Source organism: Sinocyclocheilus grahami, unplaced genomic scaffold (assembly GCF_001515645.1).
Source record: "Sinocyclocheilus grahami isolate Dianchi unplaced genomic scaffold, SAMN03320097.WGS_v1.1 scaffold59.1, whole genome shotgun sequence".
Taxonomy (NCBI): domain Eukaryota; kingdom Metazoa; phylum Chordata; class Actinopteri; order Cypriniformes; family Cyprinidae; genus Sinocyclocheilus; species Sinocyclocheilus grahami.
Window position 1 is genome coordinate 228,345 of NW_015505238.1, and position 24,134 is coordinate 252,478.

At 36.6% G+C, this 24,134-nt stretch overlaps 1 protein-coding gene across 4 annotated transcripts in view; it reads right to left on the reverse strand.

The window, feature by feature from the left end:
• Positions 1–2,043: 2,043 nt before the first annotated feature.
• Positions 2,044–24,134, reverse strand: part of LOC107584371 (supervillin-like) — a 61,065-nt gene continuing 38,974 nt past the window's right edge. For 2 of the 4 annotated variants that reach the window (XM_016270951.1, XM_016270952.1), the window contains 27 exons: positions 23,744–23,876; positions 23,116–23,163; positions 22,244–22,312; positions 21,164–21,214; positions 18,917–19,085; positions 18,679–18,774; positions 18,418–18,507; positions 18,137–18,314; positions 17,824–17,996; positions 14,394–14,549; positions 13,556–13,692; positions 11,632–11,779; positions 11,390–11,535; positions 10,851–11,026; positions 10,349–10,496; positions 10,052–10,245; positions 9,887–9,969; positions 9,305–9,453; positions 8,738–8,843; positions 8,396–8,603; positions 8,177–8,310; positions 6,976–7,131; positions 6,596–6,739; positions 5,559–5,680; positions 5,319–5,474; positions 4,896–4,916; positions 2,044–3,600 (listed from right to left, as the gene is read on the reverse strand). In XM_016270951.1, coding sequence (XP_016126437.1) covers positions 3,514–3,600; positions 4,896–4,916; positions 5,319–5,474; positions 5,559–5,680; positions 6,596–6,739; positions 6,976–7,131; positions 8,177–8,310; positions 8,396–8,603; positions 8,738–8,843; positions 9,305–9,453; positions 9,887–9,969; positions 10,052–10,245; positions 10,349–10,496; positions 10,851–11,026; positions 11,390–11,535; positions 11,632–11,779; positions 13,556–13,692; positions 14,394–14,549; positions 17,824–17,996; positions 18,137–18,314; positions 18,418–18,507; positions 18,679–18,774; positions 18,917–19,085; positions 21,164–21,214; positions 22,244–22,312; positions 23,116–23,163; positions 23,744–23,876 — 3,478 coding nt within the window. In that variant the 3' untranslated portion in view covers positions 2,044–3,513. The remainder of the gene's footprint in view (positions 3,601–4,895; positions 4,917–5,318; positions 5,475–5,558; positions 5,681–6,595; positions 6,740–6,975; positions 7,132–8,176; positions 8,311–8,395; positions 8,604–8,737; positions 8,844–9,304; positions 9,454–9,886; positions 9,970–10,051; positions 10,246–10,348; positions 10,497–10,850; positions 11,027–11,389; positions 11,536–11,631; positions 11,780–13,555; positions 13,693–14,393; positions 14,550–17,823; positions 17,997–18,136; positions 18,315–18,417; positions 18,508–18,678; positions 18,775–18,916; positions 19,086–21,163; positions 21,215–22,243; positions 22,313–23,115; positions 23,164–23,743; positions 23,877–24,134) is intronic. The other 2 variants (XM_016270953.1, XM_016270954.1) reach the window with 2 other exon arrangements.

Genomic DNA, 24,134 nt, shown 5'->3' on the forward strand with positions numbered 1-24,134 from the left:
GTGACACACACACACACACACACACACACACACACACACACACACACACACACACACACACACACACACACCGGCGGGTGCAACAGTGAGCCGTGAGCGTCGCGCCCCCTACCGGTGTTCCCCTGCACATTCAGCAATAACAACGTGGCCTGTTAGCAATGTTGCCAAATAAAAAGGGAACATTTCAAAAGCGTAAAAATAAAATAAATTAATAAATGTACTGTTAAAAAATGTAAAATAAAGTTAACACTAAATTATTTTGTAATTTCCATAAAGTGTCAAATAAAAAGCAAAAAATAGGCCTACATAAAATATATGTATAACAATCAATATATATATATAATTACGTTTTTTAATTATATTTTTTTTATTTAGAAAATGTAAATGTTTTTATTTATTTATTTATTTTTCAAAGATCAAGCGAAAGAGAATCCCATAGTCCTTGGAGTTTTGGTATTGGAAAGTGAGTTTTTGCAGTTAGCTCATAGTATATAGTATGTGAGCATGAATCATTTAAAAAACACTGACGTTTTTGAGTGTGTCACTTTAGTTAGCTGGGAAAACCTTCCCTTTTCTTGCTCGTTTTCTAAAATGAACATGTCCTTTAACCACAGAAATGCTGAGAACATCCGCTTGATGCGAGCTTTGTTTGTATATAGGGCCCTTCACTTTGTTTCAACAGTTTATCCGAGCCAATGATACTAACGAGATAACTTAAATCCGCTTTGGTTCCTTCCTTGTGTACTGACCGAGTGCACTACAATTCACTTGACCTACTGTCACAGCAGAAGACGGGAAGAGTGTTCTGTGCAGTCACCCCTCAGCGGCTCTCATTCTCATTATTTGAATGAGCTCTCAGTTGTACAAAGATGTGTGCATTTCTGTAGCTCAATGGGCCTTTAACCTAACAGTTTTAATTCAATTTGTTTCATGTTTCATGTTGTGTTCTGCTCTCAAGTGATTTCCAGTTTCTCACAGATATTTAATCTTGACAGAGACCTCCAGGTCAACACAAAATGAGCAGATTCATGGCAGAGAAAATAAAAGTACACTACATTCCCACAGCTCGATGTTCCTCAAGGTCATTTATTACCCATCAACCACACACTCTACGTCTTTTCCAACCAATAGGAAATTCAGTATAGAAATTCCAGCTAATCACACGCAGTGACCTTTTACCATTCAGCCAATCAGATACTTTGCCTGGAGGTTTATTGCATTCCAGGTAAAGCAGATTTGTCTGCCCTGATCATGGGTATTGTTAATGAGATCCTGGATTAACCAGGTCCTGTTGCCAGTCTCTAAAATATGGTGCTATGTCAGTTGTAACAGAGAATAGAGCACCTGAAATGACGAGTAATTGAATGCATATCATATAACAGAATATTCATGTGCTATTTTTACCCCCCTTACACTTTGCAAACATGCATATAAAATGCATGTTAATGTTACGATCAAATATGTTCATACGAATTGCAACAATGGCTATTGTACACTAGTGTACAGTGGTTGCACATTTGTATCGGAGTTGTTGTCTGAGATGTAGGTATGTCCTCAATCCTCAGTCGGACAGACAGGAAGCAGCTCCTTGGCCATACACCATTTTTAGCCCTGACTTTGATTGGATCATGTGACTTATAAATCCCACTTGACCTGACAAGTTCAAAACCTCCACTCCCGGTGTCCTAATTGTGCTCTTGTGGACTTATGGCAGTGCTCATTTGTTTTTTGAAACTACTTTCAGTTTTTGTAATTTATCATGGGTATTCCTAAAATAAGAACTGCGAGAGTAAAGATTAATAGATACAAAAGCTATGGAGATTTAAAAGGCAATTTATATATTTTTTTATTTTTGTGAATTATGGATCTATACAGAAATTTGGCAAGTTGAAGAAAAAAAAAAAAGAGACAACGAGATAATGCAAATGAATATTCAGATATTTTACACTGTTTTCCTTATGATTGGCCATTCTGGGATGATGCAATACTAATCACTTTCACTTGTGGAATAAAAGCGCCCTCTGCTGCTCTAATGCATTTATGGATTTTTTTTTTTAATCTTTAAAATGGGTTCATTATTTGATACAGCACGACTATATGACTATATAATCGGTACACTGAGAACATGAACTTAAAACTGGAAAACAAGATTACCACAATAAAGCATGTTGTGTTGAATGTGACAACTTTTAAATGGTTGCCAAGTTATATTTGTAGTACATACTGGCTGTGGAAAACCATGAAGCCCCTACAATTACATGTTGATGGAAAAGTTTATTTAATCATTTGCATTCCCCCCCCCAGAAATTTTACATTTACGAACACAAATTTACATTGGCTCTTTTACGTTCCCTTGAGAAATGTGCGTTCGCTCGCCGAACTTTATTATTCAGCAGCATTTTGCATTCCTTCAGAGGCTTCACATTTGCCCGTTCAAAATATGGTTTGTTTCATATATTTATAGTGCATGGATCTGCACTTTGAATTTTCACTGAAAATAATGAACCATTCATGAAACTTTAGGACACTCATTTCAACATACTACGATTTGGGGCACGCTAAATCTAATTTCGAATACCATTTAATATAATTTAATTTGATAGCATGCGAATTGAGACACAGCATGTCAAACAAAACATTACCAAAATCAAAATCATACATGCATAGTGCTAAAACCTAAAAAATACTGAGTATGATCGTGATTTTATGAGTTTGATTTCAAAATGTATGATCAAAACTGATTTGCGAACAAAGCACCAGACAAGATTTTCATTATCTACATTATTCAGTGTTTATTTGCACCATTATTTATTTATATCACAAATGTGTTTTCAAAATGCAGACTAGCATCTGTCTTTATATAAACTGTACATGAAGGCAAGGCACTATACAACGCAGAATAGAAAGAGATTTTCTCTTATTCCACAGTTTCATTCAATCCTGTTTGAAGAGACACACACACTATATAGATTCACAAACACTCTCTCATGCGCACACACACACACACACATGGGGTTCTCAAGTTCAAGCATCTATCTGGAAGGTTCAAACACATCTTGAGGCCATTTATGAGAGCAGGTATGAACGTACTTACATAAAGTGCTCTTTTGAGCTTAAAGATAAAGGCATTTTTCATTTACTAGGTCTTTATATAAAGCTGGGCAGTGCGTGAGGGCTGCCTTGTGCATGTTGGACGGTGACTGGCTTTATGTGGACACAGCAATGCAGAACAATGGGAAGGATAAGATGCTGGGGAGCACTCAAAACATTCAACAAGAAAACAAAACTTGCTAATCCACTGATAAAAAACAAAAAAAAGGAGAAAATGGGAGAGAAATGTGCTACAAGAGGCTGCTAAACCCCTGCCCATCAGTGTCTTTTCTCCTTCATCCAGCCCCTTTTCACCTCCCTGTGTGGTTTGACACAGGTAGATCTTCACTTGCGTTTGTCTTGTCTGGATCAAAAGGAATGAGAAGGTCTCCACTTCAGATTCTATCCCAGTCAGAAGTTCCTTTAAAACAGTCCTTTGTCTTTCTTCACATTCACTTGCTTCCACCCTGGCAGTGCCTCATATTCACTTCTTGTCATTTCCAATGCTTTCTGCAGAGAACATACACACATATATAATTTTAAGTGTAGGGATTTAAAAACGCATGCAGGTGACACACAAGTGTTAATCATACTCAAGATTCTGAGGTGCTGAACAAAATGGATGAATGATCACAAACACAAACACAAGAGCTGTAGGATATTGGTCACTGCCACTCATCAATCCAAAAATGGGAACAATATTAGAGTACAAAGTATTTAATTTAGGGATGCACAATTCACTTGTACCATATTCTGTTATTAGCTGATATTAGAATTTTTTTTTAAATTTATAGTCAAAATCGATGTTGAATATTTTTAATTGCTCATGCTCATTTCTCCCATTTTTACATTTAAATGACCTTTGCCATCATATAACACTCAAAGCTAATAAAAACAATATTTTAAAAACACTGTTGAATCTAATCAAAATGAATATTAAGTTTTTATACAGTATTATAAATGTTATAATGTTGCGATGCCCATTTAAAAAAATATATTTTAGTTTTTTTTTTATTCATTTAGAAAAAAGTGGTTATTGTTATATGCCATAACATGAAAATAATTACTGGATTAACAATTTTATTATTAGCACATGCCTAAATTAAAGACTACCACCATTGAAAAGTTTGGGGTTAGTATGATTTCTTGTTTTTGGAGAAAATAAAAAAATATATAAAAAAAAAGTCTTAGGTTCACCAAGGATGCATTTATCAAAATAAACTAAACTAAACTAAAATAATTGTGAAATTATTACAACTTAAAATAACTATTTTTAAAATGTAATTATTTCTGTGATGGCAAAACTAAATTTTCAGTAACCATTTCTCCATTCTTTAGTGTCACATGATCTTCTGGAATATGCCAATTTGGTGCTCAAGACACATTCATTATTAACACAGCTGAAATTCTTCTTAATTTTATATTTGTTTATTTTTGTGTAAGCTGCGATACATTTTTCAAAACTGTTATTTGATATTGAAATCCTCTGTAACATAGAAATGTAAAATAGAAAATAAAACATTTATTTACTCATTGAATTAAATGCATTTTTACTGAGGAAAAAAAAAAAAAACCTTAACCTCAAACTTTTGGACCATAGTGTACATCCAAGAAAAATTCACCCCCATGTGTGAGACCTAGAGAATCAGTGAGATAACAGTGGTGAACAGTGACCCACACGCTGCTAGATACTAGGTGGCTTGTGCCATGGCATGTGATCCACAAGCACACAGTGATGCAGTTCACACAGTGAGGATGCGGCATTAGTGGGAAAACACCAGTGTTCCTCATGAAACAAAACTCACCTTCCCAGAAGCCCCTACACCCTGGCATGTGAAGGGAAAAATTAACCTCATCAGACGCAAGACTACACCAGCAAAAAGGGGAAAAGCAGAAAGATGCAGGGAGAGACAGGTTAAGAGAGGCTGCTTTAAGATGACAGTGGGAGCAGAAGGAGAAACATGAAATAGATGAAGGGTAAAAAAGGCAAAATAAAAGTAGATAGTACTTGAAAGACAGAACATATGAGCACACACAGGCAGACAGATGTTACAGAACAGATACACTTCAGTAATATCCCTGTCCAATGTCTCAAAATCATACAATACTTTAAATCGTCCAGAACTATAAAGTTAGGCTTTTTTGCACAACTAATGAAACTTAAACGCTACCAAAACAATCAAGCGAGTAATCTTTTGAAACCTCATTGTTAATGTGATTTTTCTCACCTCAAAGTCCTCATCTGAAAGGTAGATCTCAAGACGCAGAGGGTCAACTCCTTCTGGTAGTGGACGGGCTTGAAGATCAGCAAGTGGGTAAGTGGTCTTGCAGAGTCTAGTCAAGACGTCTTCAACCAGAATGATCTGATTACATACTTCAGCCTCCTATAAATCACAGAAAACAACTAAATCTTTAAACCATATTCTTATAACACAAACGTGGTATGTGGATTAAACTTTCTCTCTCACCCTCTCTGTGATCTCAGCGATGTCCTCTCTGTGTTCCCAGCTGGGAAACATGTTGGTGAAAGTAAGAGGCTCAAGTCCTGCATGGATCAGGTATGATTTGGGAGTTTTTTTCTCATTTTTTTCTATAAAACCAAAAGCAACGTGATGTTATTGCATGCTTTTTTTTATATTGTCAAAACATTAAATTACAATAAAAATGATAACAAATAAAAAATAAAAATGATACAAAAAAAACTGGGAAATAATGCAGTTCGGATTTGAACTTACATCCCCATGAGCACAGCAGCTTTGTATGTTATAAAACCATGCACATATATGTGTTCAAGAGAAATTCATTTCAAAATTATATTAAGTCAAATTTATCAAATTGAAGTCAAATCTTTTTACAATACACATCATTTCATAGTTGCTTTTCAGAAAGTTGTTCATACTTGTCAACCTGTATCACTTCGTTAATCTTTGAACCACAAATTAAGCTATTTTTATTGTGACATGATATCCATATGAATCGAGCCATTTTGTGAAGTCTTGAGAATTTATACGACCGCTTTATATGACGAACAGATTTCATTTAGGATTTAAATATTGGCCGGTATTGTTCTATTGAGAGATTTAAATATTGGTTGGTTTTGTTCCAAGGGAGAGTAAGTAACTCTCAAAAAGTATTATGAAAATATGATCAGGTGTTGTAGTTAAGACAGTTCAAACATGCATTTTTGTTTGGGACTAAGACTTGTCTGTGAAACCGGGCAAAAGGGTTTTAATATGAATTCATTTCAAATAAAATATCTCTGATTTCCTTACTATATTGTGTTGTTCTGCACTGTGGTTGAACCAAATCATCAATAATCAACAAAAATCTTTTCAACAATATAAGTCATTTTCAATCAAAATCTTTATCTTATTGTTGACATTTTGCCCACCTCTAAGAAGTTTAAACAGGGAGCTGCTAGAAAGTCAACATATGCTTTATTAAACAATATCATTCTTGTTTCTTTCCTAACACCATTAAAGACTGGTGTGTCTTTTTAAGTCACCTTTGCTATATTGGAGTACTGTTTCCATGGCACATTTCCTGTCAGAGTCCCATCGTATGCGAGCTGATCCCGTGCTCTCACTGTCCTGAGGCCACCAGCCCTGCCATAGGTACACTTCATGGTGATTATCCACCAAAAACAGGGCTAAAAGACAATCAAACACAAGTAGAGACATCATGACACTGCCACAGACATATCTCATGATTTTTAAATCAGTGTGAAGAATCAAATTTCCTTATTACATTATGCATGTAATGAGTGTAGAAAAGCCTAATTAAAGGGTAACTGACACCCACCCAGAATACCTAACAGTGCAAGTTAACAAGTTACATCAGACAGCACTCTTAACAGTGTTTAGTGAACATGAATATGTCAAGCACCTGGCTGAGTAGCTGTATACAAATCCTCCTGTAGGAAAGGCATCGAGTTGACCAAATTTGGTTCCCTAGATGGATACACAAACTCCACTGCCACAAACTCTCCTGAAGTGCTGCTTAACTGGAACAGCTGGGGAGTGAAGTTGAACTTTCCCGGATCTGAGAAGCATGACAAAACACATGAATCAACAGTATCGTTTAAAGACGCACACAAATAAAAATAATACTATATGTCCATTTAGCGCAAATCCAAACAATCTCAAAATAAATCACATCTCTTTAATGTAAACAGGCACATATTCGACCGCAAAACAGGGTAACTGTCTGCAAGTTTAAAATAGTTTTGTCTTATTTAATATATACAGTACATATGTATTAAACTTGGTTTATGTACTAATATAATATCAGTACATTCGAATTAGAAGTTAATCAATGCTGGATTTTGCTAATAATGTGTTTAAAGAAAGACAATTAACAGACTGTGCTGATTAAAAAAAATCTATATATTGAATGTGACAATGTTAGTTTTCACCTTCCTGTCATAGGGTGGCCCAGAAAGAAGAGGTACGAGTTTATATTGAACTAAATGCTGGATACAGTTTATTATGTAACCAATATACCAATAATATCCAGGAAAAAATGTATTCCTAATGCTAGACTTTAAGTTTATTTTGAAATGCATATGCACCACTATTAACAGCTGCTCATTCAAATAAAATGAGGGAGATAAAATACAATATCTACATCTACAACATATTAAAAACAAACACTATAAAGTAAACATTGCTAATAGATCATAAGCAATGGCTTTGCATAAATGTGCAGTATTCATTGATTGTGAACTCCTCTGAAACAATGAACCTGTAAAATGCACAACAGCACTGCGTTTTTATTTTGAAATGTGCAGCACTCACATTTAGTTTAATAATCGCATTAGGCTGTATCACAATTCCTGCTTTCCTGTCTCCAAATGTAAGATCTCTTAAAATGATAATAAAAGGAGTAGTGAATAGTTCCAAGTTGAGGGTGAGCAAAAGATGACAATTTTCATTTTTGGTCAACAGTTTCTCAAAACCTTTGTTGTACTACTTAATATATTTAAGACTTTTTATGACCTTAAATTGATCATACTGAATTTAAGACTGCTTAAGGACCCGCAGGAATGCTGTAAATCACCCGCACAGACACATGCTTCTCTGCTCACCCTGCAGCATGCAGTCATACGCCTTTCGATCTCTTCTTCCCAAGGCCTCCCAGAAGCCCTGTGGTTCAGCTCCCTCATCACACTCCTGGATGGACACCTTACTGCTGCTGTGAAGCCCCGCCTCCAGAGGACACCTGGAGACCAGAAAGTCTACTTCAGGGGCATGCAACCTTTTTGACGGGAAGTGCCGTTTGTTTGTTTGCATGTGAGTTGACTTACTGCTCTTTAATTTTGTTGGCAGCGGTACGACCCACATCACTTGTGTGCATCTGTGCTTTGCAGCCATGCCACAAGTACATGCTGGCTTTTGGGATGTTCAGGAGGATCATAGAGGTGCGAGACCGTAAGCTGCTGCAGTGGCACACGACCTCTAGCAGATGGGCCTCTAGGGGTTTCTCTCCTCTCACACAGTATAAGTGCCAGTCATCTGTAAAAAAAAAAAAAAAAAAAAAAAAAAGGGAAGTCAAGTCTGTAAGAGGTAATCTGTTCAAAATATGATTTTCAAGATGTAAAATTATTTAAAATATAAACAGTGTGTGGTAAAGCTAGCAAAAAGATTACTTTGTGCATTTTCTTCCTCCTCTTCTCTTTTTCCAGCATGAACAATCATTCCTCCATTGAAGCACTGTAAGAAACAAGGAGGCTCCTTTCCCTGCTGTACCTGGACCTGCATAACAAGCATCAAGTTAAACAGACTTGTTCTTACAAAATACTTTCATTTCAAATAAATGCTGCTATATTGAAAAACATGTCAAAAATATTAAGCATCACAACTCTTTCCAACATTGATAATAAGAATCAAGTCAAAATATTAGAATAATTCTAGAAAGATCATGCGAAAATTCAGTTTTGCCATCACAGAAAAAAATACAACTTAAAATATTTAAAAAAAGAAATATTTAAATAGAAAACAGTTATTTTAAACTGAAATATATTTTACAATATTACCCTTTCACTGTATTTTTTATTCAAATAAATGCAGCTTTGATGAGCATAAGAGACTTCTTCGAAAACATACAAAAAAAAACCAAATCTTACAGACTGCAAACTTTTAAACAGCAGTGGAGAAAAGGCTTAAGAACATCCTAAAAATGAGTTTTAAAGTATAAGATGATCTATAGTAAATACCTGAGCACCCCTCTCCTCATCCAGCTCTACAGTCATCAGTGCTGAGGTTCCCTTTTCATTCACAGTGGAGTTGCGTCCCTGCCAGAAGAAATAACAACATTTCTCCTTCCCTGGACCGATGATCCGTTCTGAATGCAATCTCTTGCCAACTGTACAAAAAAGCAGAGAGTTTTGGATCATGGTCAAACAACATTTTCAGAAACACTATATCTTGTGGTTTCACAAAATTAAATTAATACATATGAGAGCATTTGAATATAGATGGACTGTATGATGAGGACACAGTGGGAATAACATCAGGCCATGGAGAGAAGGTTTAATTTAAATTAAATTAAGATTAAATATGAAAAATGTGCAAGTAAAGAATCCAGAGCATTTTATTTATTTTTTTCTTCATTTAGTTAAATTGTTTTCCCTAGTTTTAGCAATTTTAGTGCTTAAACGTTTAGTTAGTTCCCAGAGCACCCAATTAAGTTTTACATCTTAAATTTATATTTTATTTCAATTACTGAAACTGAATTTATTTTTATATTTTAGTTGACAAAACAACATTACAATGCGCGCCTCCAACATACAACTCACCTGCTGTACTGATCATGTACTTCCATTTTACCACATATGTGTCTCCTTCATGGAACTGACCAATGCTCTGTTTGGGTAGACGACTAGAACAAGCAAGAGAGAGAGTGTTTGTATAATGAAACTCCATTAATTTAATAGCCTTAACAAATAAATAATCCATCCTACCTGTAGTCAAACTCTAGAATGTGCCAGACATCAACAGATAATGTACTGATCTCAAAATTACGCCCCTCGTCACCTTCCACCAATCCATAACCTCGTCCAACATCGACCCCATCCAGAACGGTCTTGACTGGCATCTGTACTGTCGTCAACATCAATGATGCATCGTATGGCCGGCATTCCCCACCCCGATGCTCCTAAAGAAATTAACCAACCAATTCTATTTGACGTTTTGGAACATTTTAAATATATTCTGACGTATATGATTCTAATTTAGTAACTTATTTTGGGCGAGTCTACCTTGTTTTCTTCAGCATGCGAGTCACCATTCTTCTTAGTGGATTTCTTGGAGTCACTCCAGTCTAAAAACTTCTCTTTAAAAAGAATAGTCTCATTGTGCTGCGTTAACCTGCCAAACACAGCCCAGTCTGGTCGTCCCTGGCCTTTCCTATGAATAACAGATTCAGAAAAGATTCTATAATTGTTTTAATTTCATAAAGATTTTATACAAATCTGTATATAACTACTCTATATAAATTCATAAGAATAGAACAAAACAAAACCATGAGATGTGAACACAGCACTTATGTATTTTAGGAGACACGCATCGGGTCTCAGAAATTTATGAACACTGAGATACTAAGCTACTGTTTTGACAGGGGTAGTAAGTTAAGTACTCAGCACAATTCTGACCTGAAAGGCCTGTGTGAATGAGCTTTAAAAGGTCACAAGTGCCAAAACTTGATTTATGATGGAACAGTACGCATCAGCACAGCCAAACATACTCCGTTCCGTTTTGTACCTGGGTATAAGTGCATTGCACTCTCCAGGGTCCAGAGGATTAATATCACAGTTGGTGTAGTCAAAGGTGCCATTCCACAAGTGCTTTGCCAGCTGAAACGCCACTTTTCTCTGTGCCAGCGTCACCTCCTTACCATGCCATACGTAGACCTCGCTACCAAAATCAAACACCAGCACCTAGATTTCAAACAAGAATAAAAAGTTGGTTTAAACTTGAATACCTTACTTTAGTTCATTTATATAACAGAGTGTTTAGCAGAGATGTACAATATATTTATAATTGAACTGAATTTAATTTATTTTTAATTTAATTGTCAGGTATTGGCCTGAGTAGGCTAATATTTAAAGAAGATAATCGTACCAAATATGACCATAGGCCCTAAAACAGGCAATCAATTTTTTCAACTTCAAGCATGCAAACTTGTAGACTGTAGCTTATAATATGAATAAAATATATTGCTAGTTTAAAGTTTAAAAAACAAATCTTATTTAATTTTATCAAACCATCCTTAATATTAAATATGTAGTATTTTCAAGTACTTCTTTAGGGTTAAGCATGGAGCATCGAGGAACTCGACCCCAGTAGTCATCTTCAGGAACAAGTTTATCCTCTATGAGCCTGTAGATACAGTTGGTTTCTACGACGGCACTCTCATAGAACTCATCTTCTTCTGGAGTGCCAGCGGCTGTAGGGTAGAGAGAGCCATATTAACAGGGACTGTGGTAAGTAAAGGTCATTAAACTGCTCTAAGATCAGCATGCCTTATTATGCTTGTGCTTACCTTGATAACTGGCTTGGCCACCAAGAATCTTCCAAAACTCTTTGGCAGCATGAGTGTGAGTGTTGGCACCTTCCTCAATGGTCTGCACATACGAGGCTCTGCATCCCAGGTCATGCTTGGTATGAATGAACGTAGCTAACTCTGCGGTCTGCATGATATAAAATAATATAATATAATATAACCAGGGTTCAAGCACTTTAAGACATTTAAGCACATAAGGAAAAAGACACTGTGTATTATTTAACAAGCCTGTAGTCAGCTAAATCAGTGATTAAAAAGAGCATTTTTGTCAATTACAGGTAATTTACCATAGAAATATGATGCTTATTAACATTTATGGCTGTTATAGCGCCACCTAAAACTTTGCATGCTTGTTTAGAATGATCTGTCATCTGTCGCATGTGCTCACCTAGTTTGGTGAAGTTTTCATTTAGGAATTATAGGCTTTTGGGTATATTTGGACATGCCCCTTTTCTAAACGAACCCATTATAGCAACCCAAGGGTAAAGATCAACATTTTTGGATAATTATTGATTTAGAAAGTTCAGAGAATCGTGCTGCAGTGCTTGTATCGAGGTTGAGTGAAAAAACTAGGACTAGTTAACCCTGGCTAATAGACGCTCAAAATTCATCGGCCAATGGCCATGTTTTTTTTTTTATGTCCTCATAGACACTTGTGGCCCTTTAGACAAAAACACGGCATACCAATTTTCAAATCGATCAGACTAATGGGGGCGTAGTTATAGCCGGTTTTATGTTTGTATTTTTTTTCCTGTTATAGTGCCACTAAGTGGCCAAACTCTGTTTTTTTTCCATTGTGACCTCAGATTGAGCTCTTTCATGTGTTCCCAGTTTGGTGAAAGTATTTTTTTCCATTCAAGAGTTAAAATTTTAGTAAAAGCAGCTCCTTGCGAATGTTTTGGTCAAAAGTTGGTAAGTCAACTTTTTTTTTATAATTACTGACATTCACTCTCCAGAGAATCTTTCTGCACTAGGAACGGTTCGCAAAAGTAGGTTTACATTTTTTTTGAAAAACTCAAAATACCCAAAAATCTGAGACGTGTTTTGTCCGTTGTGAGCCAAGGATTCCAACGATATAAGACACTTGAGGCTGCAACTAACGGTTTAGGAGTTGAGTGATTTTTGATAGCAGTAGCGTCACCATCAGGCCATTTTAACAATTACAATAGGATTTCAGCGTTATGCGCTTGAACCCCTAAAAAGACTTTTCCATTAGTTTAAGACAATAACCATTTCATCACTGGTGAGATGTAGGTCAAACTCAGAGTTCAATGACCTGCAGTCTGGATTGAACAATAATAGAAAGTTGTAAGAGAGACACAGGAGCTTTTACAATTCACCTCCTGCTTCCTGTACAACAATATGACATTTCCTTTGTGGTTAATTCTGTTTACTTCCTGCACGTGGGGGACTCACCAACATATGAACAGTACTGAAAACACCACGGATGAGTACAGGATATGACAGATTTAACTGTAACAAAATCTTGAGAACCAAAATAACATTTTTATATGAGTCACTAATACTGACATCTTGCACTGAACATCCAGTGTTATTTTAGTATTATTTATATACTATTAGTGTTTATTAAAATTCTGAATGAGCTTTTATTTTAAATTTTAATTTTAGTTAACATTTTAATTGTTGTTGTTTTTTTTATTTATTTTATTAAGTTTTTTTCCAACTTAAATTTAGACAAAAACTGAAATGTTACCTTGACAACGGAAATAAAAGAAGTTTAAGAATTTCAATTTAATACATATTTATGTATTTTATTTTATTTAAGCTTTACTTTTATTAGTTTTAATTAACAATAACAATACTGCTAACAGCTGGATATTAAACAATGCTAAAGCTTGATAGAGTGATGTGCATTTGTTTGTACATATCAGGACACACTCACTTTGGCCTTCTCAATAACATTGGCAAATTCTCCAATCCAGATGAAGCAATAATGAGATGTGATCAAAAGGAAGCAGTCACCACTGTTCAAGGAGGAAGCTCTGGGCTCAACCAGTCTGGTCTGGACATGCCGTCGACCTGATTAAAAAGCACAGAGAAATTGGGACACTATCAATGTGAGTCACATGCTGAACGCCCTGATGTCAGCTGCAAACAAACCAAGTGATTTGCTTTGACTGTACACAGCCTAATCTTGGTTGAATTTTAAACCCAAGACACCTAATGAAATGTTATAGTTTACTTTTATAAAATGTTCACTGAAAACAGTTAAAATCAGCATAAACTTCCCTTTAAACAGAACATTACTACAGTTGGCCATCATATGTTGTTGTTGTTGAACTGTTTGGTTTCTTTCTCTGTTTTTATTAAGGATAGAATGTTGTTTTGGGAACATGCACATAGGTTTAGATTGAGAGGGATGCCTTATGAGGAATTGGTATCCAAAGCACTTCTACATCCTACAGCAGCTGTCCCCATAACAAAAGCAGCAGGTCTCACGCAAGATGGCTTCTCCCTCCTACATTTAAGTAAACAGCATATTTCATGGCAGTCTCACTGCCAAATAAGTGCTGTCTCAACAGAAACACACAGCATACTCTATATGGCTAGCTGCTAATCAGAGACCATTTATCTTTACATGAAACGTTGCGAATAAAGCTGTGCCCAAACAAGGTCAGAACGGGTGATGTTGATCAGCAGAGCCATCTTTAAAAGGAGCCCTCCACCCGGTCACTGAGCTGAAATTTTGTGCATCAAAAACAGCTGTTGTCATCACTCACCTTTGACTTGAACGAGCATGAGTTTTTTATAGGGCATGGCACTGTTGTTGGAACTCTGCTCAGATGCATTCACACTTCGCAGACTCACACTGCTGAAGTTTTCCTTACTGGCCAATCCAGCAAGAGCAACCTCAGAGAAACCGCTGTTCTTATTCACTAAGAAAGGGAGGAAAAGAACAGAGACAGACAGCAAGAGCATGAACTCTTAACTTTTACAAGAGAGTAACTCAAAACGGTGTTTCATTGTATTGCGCTATACTATCCACACTCTTACATTTGGAACGGTTTGTGTTAGTTTGGTGGCAAGAGATCCAAAAAATGATTCACTGAATCACCTAAATCCTTGTGCAGAATTTTTTTTAAATTGTAGAACGAGATGTCTAGTTAAAAAAATGCTGTTTGTCACACACACTGGCTGACTGAAATTCCAACACTATAACTAATTTTATACAACAATTCTTTCTGGTCCTCGAATCTGATTGGCTGGTAAGAGTGTCGATAATAGAGTCCAACAAAACTCCAACAGCCGTTTCACCGTTTGTATCACTCCGCTTGCCGAAGTTGCCGTATTTCTCACAGTGAGTGTCATGGCGGATGCCCAAATCCACTATAATTTTAAAAATAATACAGTTTCGTGTCACAGAGTGTAGTTTTAAGAGCATTTTAAGTGAGAATGTACTTGTTTGGTACTAAGAAAGGGAGGAAAAGAACAGAGACAGACAGCAAGAGCATGAACTCTTAACTTTTACAAGAGAGTAACTCAAAACTGTGTTTCATTGTATTGCGCTATACTATCCACACTCTTACATTTGGAACGGTTTGTGTTAGTTTGGTGGCAAGAGATCCAAAAAATGATTCACTGAATCACCTAAATCCTTGTGCAGAATTTTTTTTAAATTGTAGAACGAGATGTCTAGTTAAAAAAATGCTGTTTGTCACACACACTGGCTGACTGAAATTCCAACACTATAACTAATTTTATACAACAATTCTTTCTGGTCCTCGAATCTGATTGGCTGGTAAGAGTGTCGATAATAGAGTCCAACAAAACTCCAACAGCCGTTTCACCGTTTGTATCACTCCGCTTGCCGAAGTTGCCGTATTTCTCACAGTGAGTGTCATGGCGGATGCCCAAATCCACTATAATTTTAAAAATAATACAGTTTCGTGTCACAGAGTGTAGTTTTAAGAGCATTTTAAGTGAGAATGTACTTGTTTGGACTTCAAATATGCAGTTTATTAATAAAGATAACGTCTATTTGAAAATTTGCTTCGACGTTTTGGAGATGTAAGCTCCAGGGCGTAAGCGGTCATTCAGCGCTCATAAACCCGTGGAGAGAGCACCTCACCTCGGCCAGATCTTCTGGAACTTACCGCTGGCTCTGGTGTCTCTATAGTGGTTAAACATGAGATATATTTCATTTTGGGCAAATCTAATGGGCAGTCTTTGGTCTCATTAAGCTATGTTTTGTTCCAGAGCAAATAGTTTTGGCAAAATCTTATGTTTATGTAACTTCAATGCTGTATTTCAGAGAGCTGCCTTTGTACTTTTGACCGAATTGCCAAGCAGCTTTTATGATGGCTGTTGTTTTTGTTTATTATATATTATTATTCAATAAATAATATTTTATATAAATAATAGTAGTATTTAGTATTAGTATTTTAGTTACATTGTTCCGCCATCTACGGAAGTTCTAAGCGGCCATGCATTATTTTTTTTTCCCTCGATATAACGAGAAAATAAGTCGTTATAACAAGAAAACAACTCTCGTTATGTCTATATAACGAGAAAAGTCGTTATAACGAGAAAACAAGAAGGAAAAAAAAAAATAATGCATGGCCGCTTAGAACTTCGGTAGCCATCAGATGGCGATAAAAGAATGTTTTTTCACGAGACAGCAATAAAGACTTTTCAATTGAAAATACTTAAGTGCAGTTTTGAGCAAGGACGTTTTTTCTTCTTTCAAAAAGTTTGTATGCAGCCAACAAATGCACCGAGCTGCGCTGTCATCAGAAATCACCTTTAACAGATGAAAGGATATAGTACAAGCCTATCGGATGTTCATACTAGAGGTCTACATGGAGGACCCGAGACCCGAGGACCCGGGACCCGACCCGGGTTCCGTACGGGTTCGGGGCTATATTTTAAATGGTCAGCCGGGTCCGGGTCCCAATCCGTTACTTCGGGTCCCGGGTCTGTTTAACATTGTTTGTAATACCCGAGTCGATCGGACTCAGAGAACACCCGGCTGTTATCAGAGTCAGTCAGCGCTGTGCGTGTGTTGTTTTGTAACTTTCAAATTGTAAAATTAGAATGAGAAAAGTATGAGTCAGTAATTTGAAATAAGGTGGAAAAATAAGTAAAGCTAACGTCAGCAGCCATGGCACTGGACGAGCAATCGTTATTATAATCCAAAAGGGCAAACAGTCTAAATTATTATGCAAGTTGACTCGAGATACAAAAAATGCAAAACTGCAAAGTCGCATTTGTCATCCGTCACCGGACTTTTGAAACTGGAATAATGAGTGGATTACGCATTTCAATTGGCAAGAGAGGAATAACACAGATGAAACTTTCTTGGCAAGGAGGATTGTGTGCATCACAGTCAGGTACAAGGGAGAAGGCTTCTTACATTAGGTAAGACAAAAAGTTAAATTTTTGCAACTTGTTTATCGACTTGTTAATAGCAATTTGCTGTGGAATATGTGCCGATCGGGTCCAGTCGGGTCTGTGTCTTCCCGGCTGGGTTCGGGTCCATCTTTCAAATAATTGACGGTCCGTGTCGGTTCCGGGTAGTACAATTTTGGCCTTTCAGTGTAGCACATTTACGGGTCTCTTCGGGTTCGGGTATGAATTTTTGGACCCGTGTAGACCTCTAGTTCATACTAATTGTGAATATGAGATTGATCTGAAGAATAAATGCTGTATCAGATGCAGGTAATCACAATCGCTCAGTCAATATCTCTCATAAAACTCTACTATACACAATACACCGCTTTTAATACAGTAATACAATATGCTTTTAATGAAGCAACTCAATGTTTCTTCGTTACTAGTTCTAAAGTGACGTTTTGGAATTAGTAACGGAGGCTTGGGCTCAGCTGTTAAACTGTCAACTTTAGATTTGAATCCGTGGAGGAAGTAGTTCTGCACAAAAGAGGGCTTTAAAAACACTCCGTTGTTATTTTTTATGTATTTACACACTCATGCCGTCAAACTGTTGTATAAACGCAATACCACACTCGTAGAGGTGAGATATGGCTGTATAACGGCATGCTGTGATTACCTACAGCCAAATCACAGTCGTGCCAATATGCAGCCATATCTCATGTCTACAAGTGTGATATTGCTTATATAAATGTGCATATTTAAAAGAAATGGGTTCATAAACTGAGTAGTCCAATTCTACACCCTTCTTCAATCACTCACTCTTTTCCTGTTTCATCCTCTTGCTCTCCAGAAGGCCGATATTCAGTCTCTGTTCTGTGTACTCATGTCTGATGTCCTCCCGAACGGCCAGCATTTTCAGGGGGTTTTTGGATGACTGAACGTTTCTGGTTGGCCGTACTGCACGCTTGTGCTGCACCATGTCTGAAGTCAATCTAAAATAAATAAATAAATGTATGTCAAGCTGTAAATAAACAAATTAATATTCTAAAACAAAAATATGGCTGTTTGTACAGTGACGACTTCAAAATCCACTTTTAGCACCACAATTGCTACACATTTCTTTTGGCTTTACCTGGGCAACTGCACTCCAAAAATGGCATCAAAATCATCATTGATTTCCACCTTGCTAGTGATCTTGGCCATATCCTCTGTGTGTCTATAAAACTTATTGAAGATCTCATCATCCACAGTCATGACCTCTTTAACAGACTTCTCTGTGACTGCAATCGTGGCCTCTTGAAGTCCTGAAACTAAGAAATGTATAAAAACATTAAGAATAAACTGAATAAAGTTGATATAGGACAAAATGTAACATCTTTAAAAGTACATTACATATTTTCTTATCACACTCACCTTTACTATTGAGCCGACCAAGGAATGACTCCAGCTTTTCCAGCTTCTTGTCTGACTCCAGCTTCATGTCCTGTCTGACTTCTATCTCTGCTTAAGAAAATACAGCAGTGATATAACCATATGTATGCATACATGACATATAAATATAAAAAAAAATATGACATAGTAGAAAGAGAACAGAAAATACAATTGGAAAAAAAGGGTAGAGGGACCAGGAAGTGACAAGCTGGACTTGAATATGAGTACAGTATGGTTTCTCACCTTCATGTGGCTTTGAGATGGTATGGGAGGCATTCTTGTTTTTAGAGGACAGAGGGGACAGCACTGGATTTGTGAGAACAGAAGGGGCTGCCAGACCTGGGCGAGAGAAAACAGAGGAGAAAGTTGAACACTGTTACAAAGCAAAACTATATGTATCAAAACTACCTAGTACAAAAATACATTAAAAAGTCTCAATTTGTGTCACTGCTGTGAAGCAATATGTGCAGTTTTCACTGACCTTTTTTGACCATACGTCCAGCCACTGTAAACTGAGTGGAGTCATTGGATGCTCTGTAACCTTTGACCTTCCAGGCCTCCTCTTGTGTGGTGATGAGCTGCTTGCGTTCCTGAATAGACATCTCGATTTGCTCAATCTGCTGACTCTCCACCACCTCATTTCCCATCCTCTGAGATGACAAATGAGAAAAAATTAAGCATTTACATCAATGTCAGTGTGAACCATGTTCTCACACTTTAATTTAAATATATTTTTAATCATTTTAATCTAAAAGCGATGCTTTGTTGTAGGGGTCGACCGATTATCGGAGCCGATTTTAAGCATTTTTATGATTATAGTATCGGTCTTTTTTCAAACCAATTCGCCGATAAAATAACTTAATTTTGAAACGCGCTATTTGGCTCTGATGCAGCCTGTCAGAACTCACCACTCTGTGGCCTAAAGCAATCTCCGCCCACCTCCCACCTGATTTGTTGGGAGTCACAAGTCCGACCAATCAATGCTGAATTCACTCTCACTCCGAAAGCGCTTGCTAACTGGAGCTGCTTCAGTGACCACGCATCAGTTGTCTCTCAAAGGTAAGGCAGCAACAGACGTTGCTTAATTTGCAATAAATCACAATCCACTAACGTTACACTGAAGTTGCAAAACACCTCAATATTATCTATGATTTCCGCGATGCAGAAAATGTGTACGGAATCCAGTCATATAAATGGAATTTACTGTATGATGCAGAATGTCACGAAATTTGTCAAAGTTTGGATGAATTAATCAAAATTAGGTCAGTACACTTAAATAGAGTCTCGATATGGACCAGTATCTGTAAATATTAAGCCGCAAAAATACTATTTACATATAAATCCTGCATGTGCTCTGTGTATGTAAATGGTACATACGCGCGGTTTTGTTTTCTACACAAAGTGTGCGGGTGCCACAAATAAATCAATGTATGGGAAACACTTACATAGGCTACAGAAACTTAAAAGATCCCCATGTTAGCTTAAAGAAATTATCAGAAATATATTACTGTGGTGCAGTATGATATACATAATACTACAACAATTATTATAACTTATTTTTAAAAGAATAATCACACAATACGCTATTTCTTCCATGTTTTAATTTTAATAGTACACCCTTTGCCAAAAAAAATAAAGAGTTTAACTCTCATTTGATTAAAAGATAAATTAAACTGATTTATGCCTTCATTTGCACTGTACTGTAAATTAAAACAAACTGAAATTTCTAGTTTCACATAGGCCAAGACATTTCAACAGGCTATTGAACTAAGTGTGCATGTAAAAGGCTATTAGTGTTATAGTTTCATGAAAATAGTTGCAGTCTTCTTAACTTCTACAATATAGCTATGAAGACAATTAAATTATTTACACTTATTATATAAATGTTTTTAAGTTAATCCATTGATGTGCATTAGATGATGAATTGAATAGTCACCTCTACTATTGTAGGTAATTTTTTAGGTATCAGAAAAGAATTAATGAGGAATTATGAGAGGTTATGCTATTACACATACATTTCTAACATGTAAATTATTGAAGCCAAATACTTACATTTCCCCAAGCCGTTTAGCTTTAGTACAGTATTCACATGCTTAATCATGAAGCATACAGTGGCCCCACTTTTAACTCTCTCTTTATATTACCCTTATTGTAGATGGATGCACAGAGGAAGACCAGAGTAAAAAGTGCAGTGTGGGATTACTACACTCAACCAACACCAGGAAAGGCAGTTTTTGTCAGAGCCCTTGTTATTCTTAATTTTGACATTAATTTTCATTTTTACACCAGACATATATATCTGTTCAAAATATCGGTTATCGGTCTACTTGATATGTAATAATCTGTATCTGCCCTGAAAATCACATATCGGTCGACCCCTACTTTGTTGATAAACATTATGTTTATAAAAGTAGTGAGAGAAACAACACATCTAATAAAAGATTTAGCAAAGAAAAAAAAAACTCAGATAAAATAATGAAAAGAGCTTTCAGTATACACACTTAGCCACCATTTTCCTAACATTACCCTGGAAACACACCAAATTAAAAGCATCTAAAATATACAGAATATTCATATGTAGTCAAACTAGCTAGTTATTTTCTCCAAAAAAGACACCAAATACAACACCACAAAAACACTTAACATACATACGTTTACATACATTACAACAAGTCTTATTGTTGTGTTATGGAGGAATAGTGGATGTGTGTTTGGGGGTGAGAGGCACCTTCCGTCTCCAGGGGTGATGCTCATCCACCTGCACGGGCAGGGGGGTAGCCTTCACACAGAGGGAAGAGCAGGAAGACAGATGGGAGGAATGAGGGATAAGAAAAGAATGGAAAGAAAGGATAAAAGGTGAGAGGATGCATGCTAGACTAAAGAGGCTCCTATGAATAGACATAGGAGGGAGATTCTTCACTGTACCGCTGACCTCATACTCCTTGTTTAGTTTTACAGTCAAACAGAATTATATAGGCATGTATGTGTCGTCCTTTCAGTTGGTTAAGATAATGAAGATGGTAGAAAGATTTACACAGGCCAAAAGGTTTAAGCATTAAGTAGAGCATATAAAATTTATAAAAAAAAATACATAAAGTTATTTGAAGATCAAGAGTTTAAGAGATAGTTAGTAGAAGACAAGAATCTGTCAAGAAGACAAGAACTGAGAGTGCTCAATTAATCCAAGAAATACAAAATTTAATTTCTTAGACTTCAAGAAATGCTTGTACATAATGATGTGCATTGTGTAAAAAATAGAATAAAATAAATAAAAAAGTAAAAGGATGTTCCCAGAAGCCAGATGTTGTTTATTTAATAATTATATTTCTTCTTTTTGTTTTGTTACCATTTATGTACATTTCTTTATTACATGCAAGTACAACACAGGTAATATATACAGGCAATGAACTGCCATCCCTGAAACACTGTCCCTGTATTTTGTAGGGATGCACGATATATCGGCCACCATATCGGTATCGGCCCATATCGGCTAATTTTTTCTGTTATCGGTATCGGCCTGATAAGAAAATTTGGCCGATATCTTAAAGCCGATAAATAATGCATTATTTCCTTCAGAGACACTTCAGATGCGCGCTGTTCGTTTGCAGCCTTTTGTGCAATTGTACATTGTAATATTGTGTATGGTGGACTTCTGGTCTGACGTGCTTTAACCATAAATTTAAGAGGATTTAGTATGGGGCAGGAATTAAAAATGGGGGGAAAAAAATATAAGTGGTCAAAAGAGGGCGGCTGTCAGTATCAGAGGGCGAAATGAAGAGGATAGCTTACATTGGGTGTTTTTGCTCACCTTGGGGACGATTGCTATTTGATCCAGTGGTTCAGAGGCACACGAAAAGGAGGAGGAAAAGACAGGATCCTACAGACAGGACAGAGAGGGGAAGCAAGACAAAAGATGGAGAGACACATGACAAAACAGGAGGGAATGAAGAGGAAGTCCAGGGACAGGCAGCAGGCAGGTGACACTGGTCTTAGACAAAATTTCACCTCTATAACCACATGAACTCTAGACAAGACAAAGTAATTTGCTACAATACTATAGTTAAATCTAAAATACAACACACCATCACCATCCTTGTACAACCACCCTGAATCTAATGATGCTGAAATCGTTCTCCAAACTATGCTGTCAATCAAGCCGTTTCAAGAGAAACCCTAATGGAAAGTACTGGAATCAAATGAAATAAGTTGGCAGATACAGTACTGTAAATAAATCATAAATTCACAGGCTCATCAGGCTGTCATTAATTGATACGGTCACTGTGTGTAAAATTTACGACTAAAGCTAACTGAAAGCCTGTAGCCTATCTATAAGAGTGGTTGAACAAGGCAATTAATACCACACCATAACCATGAAGTCACCATTGGGTAAAACAACAAAGCCATCACAATGGCTGTTAAAATATAATAGAAAATAAAGTTTGACATTGCAGAAATCATACCGTCACCATGGTAGCAATATGAGAGGAACAAGCAAATAAAATCACCACCACAAGTAACTGGGTAATCCTGAGTTGACAACAAGATCCGAAACACCATGACAGCACACTGACGTCACCGTGATTACAAGGATTAAAGACAAAAACAAAACCATAAGCCTTGTACACTGGCTATACCCGTGTTAAGCTTGTTAGCACAGTGGCTAATGGCTAACAGCCTTACCCAAAGTTGATCAGACACGGCAAAGTCATCAATCATCATCCCATCATCCTACAAAAAGGGGTAAAATGAACAGGGGAGAAATTATCCCCTACTAAAAACTTGGATACTGAACTTAACCTTTAATCTGGTTACTGTGAAGAATAAACATGTTTATTATGCAGTCTGAAGATGCTACCTGCATTAATTCTAATAATAAAGTAACTCGGATTGTGATTCTCAATATTATTAAAATGCTACTCATATTAGAAGTTAACTAATTTGTTAAATCAGCATGAAATACTGTATAAACATATTCTGATCTACAAGTATTAAAGTCGCAATGAAACTGAATTACAACTGAATATTTTTTTCCCGTATTTACATGTACATCTGAATGAAACGTTTGATTGAATGGAGGCAGATCTGAATGTGAGCTTGCAGTTTATTGTGAGAAAGGGAAGGGTTAAGTAGACTAAATGATTGGAGACGATCTGCACACATCACCACGAGATCGCAGGGAGATCAAATGAAAAAAAAAGATCAATTTAACACAACAGCTGTTGAATACACACTGTATTTGAAATTAGACAACGCACCATGACCTATGACCTGTACGGTCAGCTGAGACAGTTCAAGGTTCAGAGGTTACCTTCTTCTTGAAGCTCTGCTCCACTTCCCATAGCTGGGCGTGTCTTTCAGACACAGCAACCTTCACCACATCCTGTTTCTTATTTATCCTGTTCCTCCAGTCTTCCTCTCCACTCTTCTTCAACCGAGCCAGCCTGCGAGAGACACAATCATGTGTCATCATGAATTCTTGAATGAAATGATCTAAAAAATCTTATATACACTTTTAAATGCTTAAAATTAATTTTGTAGATGCATTTACTAATTATTAATTGTGTAAACTTTTACATTTCTTAAAAACATGTAATGGATGAGAACAGGGCTGTACTGGGGCAAAAAATCGGCCCTGGCATTTTTTGGTCCAGACGGCCCATCACCACTTCGATATATATATACTGCATATCGAAGTGGTG